Source organism: Lissotriton helveticus, chromosome 1_1, assembly GCF_964261635.1.
Source record: "Lissotriton helveticus chromosome 1_1, aLisHel1.1, whole genome shotgun sequence".
In the NCBI taxonomy this organism is placed as follows: Eukaryota; Metazoa; Chordata; class Amphibia; order Caudata; family Salamandridae; genus Lissotriton; species Lissotriton helveticus.
The window spans coordinates 1053857448-1053867612 of NC_136057.1; the positions used below are offsets into that span (position 1 = coordinate 1053857448).

Consider the following 10165-nt stretch of genomic DNA (forward strand, 5'->3'; position numbering starts at 1 on the left):
ATCAACAGTATCTTAGTCTATTGATTTTTAAACTGCGTCTGATCTTAACGGATCCATTAAAATGCATAGGATGAAAACATTGTAATTAAAAATGATTGTACTTTTTTTATAGTTGCTCTCAATTGGAGGAGTAAAAGAAAATGAAATACGTTGAAGCAGTTCTAAAGAGAGAAGGAAAAGGAAGAAAAGTTAAGCAATATTGTATATGTTTTAACCTGCTCTTTCGTAGTGTGTTGAGGCATGTTTTGTCCTAGAAACTGTGGCAAAGAGCACAGAGAGATCTGTGACTTTCTTATAGTGTATGAGCTAAACTCAAATGGGGCATGTCTTGCGTGGATGCTATGAAAATGAGCGCAGGGTGAGCTGTGCCCAACAGTCACTGAGATAACCACTGTAGTGTCCTGCAGGACACGTTCTAGTGTTCCACAGACAGCTGTATTCCCAGCCACTCCCTTGAGGGCTGGACACACTTGCACCCCCACCCATCCATCACGGATGTCACGAGTGATGTGGCCCCGCCAATAAAAGGACCCGGGTGCCCTTGCTCGTGGCCAGTTACTGTACCCTACCACCTGGTGTCTGTGTCAGCCATTGCCATCATGTGGGCCTGAGGCCCGAAACCACATTGGCGACGAGGTGGGTAGCTAACCCTGCATGCCTGCTGCTAGTTTAATCGTCCCTGCAACCTCCCTCAGTCAGGCTCGCCAAGCACTAAAGTCACCAGATGCCCACACGGGCGATGAGGCTGCAGTCGTAGCGCAGTGGCCAAATTGCGTGAAGAAGCTGCTCCCCGCGAAGCAGTACCTGGTTCACGGCCCGCCTGGCACCTGCATCCTATCAGAGTCTACCGGAGCCACACCGTGCCCTCTGCAGCGATGAATGGGAAGGCTTCTCCAGCCTAATGAGGATTTCCCCAAGCCATCTAGCGGTCAAACACAGCATCACACCATGAGTCCCAGGTATCAGCCTCTGCCCCAGATTGGGCCGTGGATTCTAAAAGACTGCCACCGCAAAACAAAATGGAGAAAGGACTCTTCTCCTGATGAAGCCTGGCTGATCCAAAGCCCAAGGCAGCCCGACAAACTCCACAAAGCACTGCCGTCACCCACAAGGAAGAGTGAAAAAAACCAGCTACAAGTGCCCAGGAGACTCTCCAGTGGCCACCCATAGCCACAGCCAGAAGACACTCTGCTACCTGCCGCAACGGCCCTCACCAGTTTGCAAAAGAAAAAATAAAGGAACAGTAAGTCCTGGCAGTTTCACAGCAAGGCCCTCAGTCTCAGTGCATAATGTAGGGAGCAAGCATGGTGGGTGCCTGAAATTGCCTCTACGATCACCACTGCCCGCAGCGGCAGGAGCAGCAGCATCAACACCCACCAACAAAACTGCTAGGAGGACAATCAAGGGTACAGCAAGCAGGTAGCCCAAACAAGAGCTGCCAACAATGCAGTATCCCCAGGAGAAAAGAGGGAAAGAAAGGCCGAAATGGGCCTGAATGCTAGAAAGACAAGTGGAAAAGCAATGTCTAGCGAACGTCATAGGACCAAAAGCACAATAAAAACTGGTGCAGAGCACGCACCACAAGTGGCTGCCAAACGCCACCGCCAGCGAAGAGATCACATCACTCGCTCCTTCTGGTGTACAGGCACAACCACAAGCTACAACACAGGCATACCCAGTGCCGGAAGAAAGCACCCAAGAAGAAGCCGGAGCGCACTAAGTCAGAGATGTGCAGAAGGCCGCACCAGCGAATCTGACAGCATGGGCAGGCGCCTAGGAGATAGAGACATCTCCATAAAGAAGCTCTGCTGACTGCAGCACAGAGAGCAACTACATCTCTACTGTACCAGCGAAGCCCCGCAGTGGGCCGAAGACAACACAGAGTGTCCTCCCTCGTACTGCCTCAAGATGGAGTCAGCAGTGGCCCCAAGACAAGCAAGAGAGGAGCTGCCCACTCCATGTGGCAGGCCGCCACAGTGACATGTGCTCCAACAACAGGCAACACGTGGTCGGACGTCACGTCGCATAGCAAGCAAGGAGCACATCACACGAAGTGACCAGTCCCAACAAGCACACTAAAATGAAGGAAGAAGCGAGCTACAACAGCGCCGCTTCGAGCTCCAAGCGCAATGCCCTCGAGGGAAGAACAGTGACAGCCCTGTCACTCTGAAGAACCGGATGAACACAGGTGCGCTGAAAAGACCAACAAGATGAGAAGACCGAAGACTCACACAGCAAGCCAAGAGCACACCCATACACACCAGACAGCCACCAAGGAGGACCGACGTCCCTGGACACAGCCTCACAGGAGAACTGAACATAAGCCGCAGCAAGCGCAAACCGCGTCTCTCCCCAACGCTTCCCCAGGTGATTGTCCATCCCGAGTGTCAGCAGTCTAAGTCAAACAGCATCCCTGCTCCTGACTGCAGATGCCACGGGTATAGATCAGCACTGTGTGTCCTTCCTCACACCGTCTCAAGATGGAGTCAGCAGTGGCGCCAAGACAGGCAAGAGAGGATTCACACACTCCACGTGGTGGCCGCCACCGAAGATCAACCTCAGCAAGGTGGATACACATGGCTGCTAAGTCCCTCCAGACATCCACCTCTCCCAGCAGGTCACCACCACCTGTTATTCCGACGCACCTTATGGCTGGCAATTGCCATCATGCCAGCCCTCATCACATGCGTCAAACAACACCATCCCTATAGCACCGATGGACTGGAGTCCTACACCATTGCCACACCAGTCGACAAAAGAAACCAAAGGCTACCTGCGAACCTGGCCTACACCTGAACCGCGACAGAGAGAGCATGTCTTGGCCAAGACTCATTCACCCTCGAGGGGTGTGAGAACGACTAAGTAATGGCTCCTCGGTGGTCTTACAGCTGCCTCCAGTCAGCACACAAGCGGCCCCAGCACAGCCCTCCTGCAGTCCCGTAGCAACCCCGGCAACTGGCCTCCCCAGGTGGGAGAGTGAGAAGAGACATTGCCCCACTGACAGGTTATGTGGTTCAACAGGGACAATCGGTCAGGCAACACCTCCATGAAGTCTCAGCATGGACTCCATCAATGTTTATGACGCAACCCACTATATGAACTGTTAGAACTCACCACAGACCATCCTCGACGTCAGCAGAGCGGAGCCACGCAGGACTGTAAGACACGTTGTCATCAGCGAGCTGACGGTACACAGCGGAAGTCTCCAAGCCAGCGGTTGTGTCCTGAACCCCTCAGGTTTAATGGTGTTTAGTTGACTGTTTTGTCCCCACAGGTTGGACTAATGTTTGTTGTTGTTCTTCAATAAAGTTGGGGAGGAATGCAGTGTCCTGCAGGACACGTTCTACTGTTCCGCAGGCAGCTGTATTGCCAGCCACTCCCTTGAGGGCTGGACACACTTGCACCTCCACCCATCCATCACGGGTGTCACGAATGACGTGGCCCCACCAATAAAAGGGCCCGGGTGCACGTGCTCGTGGCCAGTTACTGTACCCTACCACCTGGTGTCCGTGTCAGTCATTGCCATCATGTAGGCCTGAGGCCCGACACCACAACCACCGATTCTGACAATGAGGACAGACAGAGCATTCCCGGCCTTGGACAGTATGACAGTTGGCACAGACTGAGTATTTCCTGCATTGGAGACTGTGACGATGAGGACAGAAAAGCACTTTCCCAGAGGATTTTGGAAAAGAACGATGATGATGACCAGACCCGACAAACTCTGGGAAAGAACAGAGAGCGAGCATGTCCTGACATATAGTAGCAATACAGCACTATACAGAGCTATATTAACATAACATAACTATGAGATAAACAAAGACTTAGCAGCATGTCCAGCCCCAGGGATGAAGCAGCAGCGTATAAGCTAACACTGCTCAGGGATTTCCAGCCTTGTAAAACAGAGAGGGCATGCCTTTCTTGCTATTATGCTGTGTAAAATGTCTGGCGTGATTCAGTCTGGGGGTGTGGGGAGGGGCAGAGGGGACAGACTGAATGGGTCAATCAGAGAGCGTCTCTGTGAATCACAGTTAAATCATTCCTTGAATCGTTTCAAAGAGAGGCCGCTGGAGGTGCAGCAAACACTGGCCATGTGAGCGTGGGGCTGGATTGGATAACGTGGAAGGTGCAGCGTGCACGACGTGGCCCTGAATGCGTCAGAGTGTCACGTGCCCCTCACCGTAGTCGGCGATGAATGAACCGACAAGCTCAGGGTAGGGCGTAGGACTGAAGGCGCTGACAGTGCGCCCAGACACCCACTGCCTCACCGCAGCCACACCCAGGCTCTGGAGTGGAGCACGGCCGAGTGCTTCACCCGCCCCTACTCTTTACTCTTCACATTCACCCTGTCCCAGGCCACAGAGGCACCGCTATCGGTCACTTAATCCATACAACAGACACGTCCTCACATTATTGGTACATCCGCTTCCGTAGCGCACACAGCGCCGTACCTTCCGCCGCCTTTTCATTAACTAAAGACGCCCTCGCGTCATGAGCCTCCTGTTTACCGATAGCAGCTTCACTGCCTTGCGACATTTTTATATCTCCATTCATCCACGCCTTTCTAAATTCATTCCTCTAAGAGGCCAACCACCCTTGCACCCTTTGTGTACCCGTCTGTACTAGAGTTATATTTGCTTTGGTGATAAGTCCCTCCCTTCTCATCAAGACCAGCATCGGTATGGTATTTCCCAAGCTAAGGGGGCAGAATAGAGGAAATGCAGAATCCGCGAGCACACACACCAGAAGACATATGAGAACCGAGGTCAAGGAAAAAGAAAACAACAGAGTGGGAGCAGTGCCAGAATGCTTGCAGCCAGGATGAAGCGGTGAGCGCATCGCCGGAGCATCCCTAATGCTGCTAGCCGTGGTGCTGATGCTGTGGGAGGACGATTAGTTCAGGGCTCTGCTAAAGACACCCCCGGCCCCGCCTCCTCCACACCGCCTCTCCCAGGGAACGGGTCGCGCGACGCCCACAGAGGATTATCAGTGCACCACAGGCCAGCAGTGTCCCAGCTCTGCTGTCGGTGGTGCTGAACGTAAAGGCAGCGTCTGTTCTGGGCATTGTAGGAGACACTCTCCCCATGCCTCTCCCAGGGAAGGAATCTTCTGACGCCTCTCAGGACGTCCAATGCTGACGTCTCTGGTGCTAATGCTGCAGACAGTGATCCAGTCCACGGTGCTGCTGGATACACCTACCACAGTCCTGCAGATCCACCGCCTCTCCTCGAAGCGTTCCTTTGAATCTCGAGGCAAACGTGTAGATCTCCACAACCGGCGGTGCTGCTGTCTGTGGTGCTGAACCGGAAGCCAGCCTTCAGAGGTCTACAGGAAAATACGCTCTATCTTTCTCCTTGGGGAGGTGCTGAAAAATCCCGAAGGGTGTCCGACTCCCCACAGACCTTCCTAGTAAACCACGACCCCGATGGAACACCCAAACCACCCCATAATTTCCCAGGAATTCTACGCATAAACTCCTTGAGCTACCCACGGCATACATGTCACGTGAGACACCGGAACCTATGTCTAGCACGAGGGGTTCCTAGCCATTACATAATCATGCGAGGCGTTGTGTGAGGACCTGTCATCACATAAGTAGCACAGAACCCTACACGATCACGCGCCAGGCTCACAGCCTATGCATAATTACAGAATGAGTTCTGATACCATGCAGGAGTAATTCAGAGCCCATGTATAAACACATAAGGGATTAACAGCCCCTATATAATCACATGAGGGTTGAGAGCAATATATACTAATAAGAGGAGTTCCGGGCCCATATATAATCACAAGAGGAGATCAGTGTCTATATATAATCACATGAGATTCAAAGCCCACGTCTAATCACATGGGTTCCTATATATATTCATGTGTGGGTTCTAGAGCACATATATAATTGTATGAGTAGTTCAGAGGTCTTGTAATAACGGGATGTTTCACAGTCCATTTCTAATCAGATGAGGGTTTTAGAGCCTCATTTGAGCAACAACATTTGTATCAGCACATACGAATTGTGGAGTATTACAATCAAATGTGGTGCTCAGAAATTCTCATTAATCACTTAGATGTTGGGAGCTATAGAAATGCTACGCCAGTGAAAATAAATGTGACCTGATGAAAACATGTTATTTGGAACAAGTGTATCAATAAACACACTTTGCCACAGTGTGACAGTCAATATCTACGACTACGTCACTATTACACCGGCAAAGCATGACTTTATAAAGAACAGATTACTGTTTCACGGGTTCCCTGTTACAGTCAATTGAGTGGAAGGCACATATATCCCCAACATATTATAAATATCACTCCATGTGGAGTAGATTTTCTATTAACTCCAAGAGGCTGCTATGTTTTCAAATAATATTGAAGATAATATATATGGGTCACTATATTCTAGCACCATACATTACAATCACATCATTGAAAAAGCATCCAGCATAGCCTTGCTAAGCCTATCTAATGCGGTATTACAGCTATGTATGGATTTAACCCATTTAGCTCTGCTTCAATTTAAGCACGCTTGTTTGGAACTTCAACTGTTGGTAATTCTTACTATTGTTGACAGAGGGGAGGATCACCCTGACCTACAAGAGCCTTCACCTCTTGGACTCTCTCCAGCTTTGATATTTATAATAACTAGCATAATACACTCCGCGCATATAGACATATACTATTTATTTATATAGAATATATATAGAATATATATGCAATGGTTAGTTTATTAGTACATTTACCCCCAATAACAGGCTATACTGGGACTCACATATTTATATGAGCATGAAACAAACATATGTATGTGTGCATATATCTTTGTGATGTGAGTGGTTCAGAGGAAATATACCACATGAAAGTTAAGCGCTTGTACAATGCAACATGAGGTTTTCAAATCCTGTGTATATCATCATATAGGGAACAGAACAAACACATCATGAACAAGAAATGAAAACCTAAATATCACATTAGGAGATCACGGCTTTTATCATTCCTTGAAATTGTAACATTATGACATGAATTTGTATCCCCAGCATTATGCTGGGCACGCCCCTTTATGACATGAGCTTTATAACAAAAAGTAAGCCTGAATACCATCGCATGAGTCTATAATGCCAACATCCTAAACTAAGTGTCCATCCCATACAATTAAAATTCAATCACAGGCATATATTTCCATCACATGCATGTGCCTCCAAGTAATGGGTGTAAAGCACCATGACATGAACCTGTATTTCAATCATGTCTCTTTCTCCATCATCTTATTCCCATTGCATTAGCATGTATATCCGTCATGATACTGTATCTTCAATACATGAACTGGCCCTTCAATCACATTAGACTATATCTCCCTCATATAGGGTGACCTGTTCACTCCAGACCATGAAGGACACTCTCTTCAGTCCTGAACTTTTACTCTGCAAGTCATGGTTTTCAGAGTTAGTCTAATTTGTTCAATTGAAGCAAGACTACAACACCCAGAATGCACTAAGTGATCACACAAAAGTCCTGGAAGAGAAATAGTGTCCCCTGTACTCATAGAAGCAAATGTCTTTATCATGAATCTTGCAATCAAAGCTCACAATCCCATACCCGAAACTTGCATGTCTGTTGCATGCGCCTGTATCCTCATCACATGAGCTTTTGTCACCTTAGCCGGTATCTCCTTATTAGCCTGTATCCCATTCGCCTAACTCTGCATTCCCATCACATGTGCCCGAATTCCCATCACGTTTGTATGTCTAACCCAAGAAATTGTCATCACATGAACTTGTATTCCTGACACCTGAGCCTGTGAAGTCGCTGCATAAACACGCACCCCCGTCACGTTAGTTAGAACCCTCATCAAATGACTCTATATGAATGAAAGTGTATCCCATCAAACGCATACCAGTATAGCCATTGCAGGAGGCCATTTCTCCATCACGCGAACACAGAGCTCCATGACACGAGCCTGGTTCTGCACCACAGCAGTTCAAATATGTATCTGCAATTAGCGTATGTATCTGTCCCTTGAACCCGTGACTTCAGAGCGAGTCTATGTTTCCATTTCATTGGCGTATATATCAGTGACATTAGAGTTTATATTACACGACCAGTCAGACACTCCATCACACCGGTGCGTATCTACATCACATGTGCCCATGTCTCCATAACATGAGCTCATGTCTCAGTCACATGCACCTATGCCACAATCGGAGCAGCCCGTTTCCCGGTGACGGGCGCCTCTGTCTCAATCACTGGTGGCTGGGTTTGCGTCACATGGCTGAGTTTCTCCACAGTCCCCGGCGCTGCTGTCCGCGGTGCTGAATGTGACTGCAGAGGAGGAGCCGAGGCCCTCTTCAAACCAAAACACCACTCTTGTTCACACGCTCGCATCGTTTCCAGGGGAAGGAGACTCCAGTATGCACCTAGGGTGCCCTGGTACCTCAGAAAGCCGAGGGCACCCCTCACACGAGAGGTCGGAAGTGCTCTGACTGCCCATGCGTCTGTACTGCAGAGGGCGAGGCCCCTCCCGGGCAGCATCGCCCTCCCTCGCCCAGCATCAGATGCCGGCCCCAAAACAGGCTCAGGCCACAAACGGGGATCGGGCTAACGGGCTTCCAGCAGTGTGTGGCAGCCGGGGCGGGGTTCTCTTACCTGCATCCGGGGGGAGACAGAGAATGAAAGGTGGAGAGCGAAAACATCTCTGCCCGATCCGCCATCTTCTCATCAAAGCCGTCCACTGAGTGCAGGGCTAATCCGACAACAGCACATGCAAGAGAGGGGGGCGGCACGAGGGGGGACAGATATGGAGCGACCCAGGGAGGTGGGAAGAGGAGAGAGAGAGAGAGAGACTGCGCGACACACCGGGAGACCTAACGTTTGAGCATCGCAAGGAAGAGAGACAGTGTCTGCAAGGTGGACGAGCGATGGAGAGAGGGCTGAGGAGATGTCAGTGAGAAGGATGGGCAGAGACTCAGGTGCTGTGGGGGAGCCGTGGTAACAGCATCACCAGCAGGAGCGACAGGCGGAGCAGGAGCGGAGAAGGAAAGGGGGAACAGAGAGGGGCGCATGTGTGAGTGTGTGTGTGTGTGAGTGAGGGGGACGCGCTGCATCGAGAGGCAAGGCAGAGCATCACACAGGACGGGGCGGGGTGATGCAGGAGGAGTGATGGAGGGAGGGCGGAGCAGGGATGCAGCAGTGGAGCTGGACCAAAGAGAACGGGAGGGAGAGGCGCGCTCTGTTGCAAGGGAGACAGGTAGAGATGGCGATAAAGACAGAAAGAGGACTGGGCGGCAGGAATGGCCAGTGAGATTAAAGTGGAAGGGGCGAGTGACAGAGAGTGGGGAGCGAAGTGTGTAATGGAAGAGTTGAGAGGAAGAATGGTGAGTGAGCTCATAGGGAGAATGTTCTACCACAATACTGGAGTTTTAAACAATTACCTGCCCTTATATTGGCTCTGCAATATCAACTCAAACTATCATCAAGGTACGCAGATGTGGAGTAAAGAATAGTAAACGTATACTTCCATACATATGCTAACCTTGAAGCTACGGTGGTACTCAATATTCTTGAGTTCATTAATGTATAGGTTGATATTATTCACCTTGATTTTGTGACATGCAGCTGGGATGGGAGAGGTGAAAGTGAAAAGAGAGACACAAATAAATACATAGAGATTGATGAAAGAGGTGGAAGAAATAGCAGACTAAAGAGTAGAGAGGGCGAGAATGATGGGCAAGACGATAGAGAGAAAATAAAGGTGACAGAATTGAGAGGGGGAGAGAGAGCGAGCGGAGAGACAAAGACTGTTAAGCTAGTGAGACACAGAGATAGGGTCTCTTAGGTGGAAATTATTGCTTGAGGTAGAGGAGTCAACTAAGTTGAGATGAGAGCTGTACTTGATTTGAGCTGGTGGTTGCAGGTGGGTACCACCAGCAGTCTTTTTTGGTTACTAGGACGTATTTGTTTTTATTACCGGGCTTTGACCTAGAACAAGAGAAATAGAGGCAGCACATGAGAAAGGAGGAGGAAGAGAACATTTTAAAAACACAGTGAGAAAGTGATAAGGCAGAGATGAAAAAGAGCCTGCAAGCGAGAGATAAAGGGCCAGGAAGGCAAGGTGGTGGATAAAAGAGGCATTGGATGGAATCAACACTAAACCACCCTGGTATTCAGCAATCCTAAC

The 10165-nt window shown here is 49.6% G+C and overlaps 1 protein-coding gene across 1 annotated transcript in view; it reads right to left on the reverse strand.

The window, feature by feature from the left end:
- The window catches only part of MAPK8IP2 (mitogen-activated protein kinase 8 interacting protein 2), a 216930-nt gene extending 208199 nt beyond the window's left edge, over nucleotides 1–8731 (reverse strand). The window contains exon 1 of the mRNA XM_078677937.1: nucleotides 8635–8731. Coding sequence (XP_078534063.1) covers nucleotides 8635–8699 — 65 coding nt within the window. The 5' untranslated portion in view covers nucleotides 8700–8731. The remainder of the gene's footprint in view (nucleotides 1–8634) is intronic.
- Between the last annotated feature and the right edge of the window lie 1434 nt (nucleotides 8732–10165).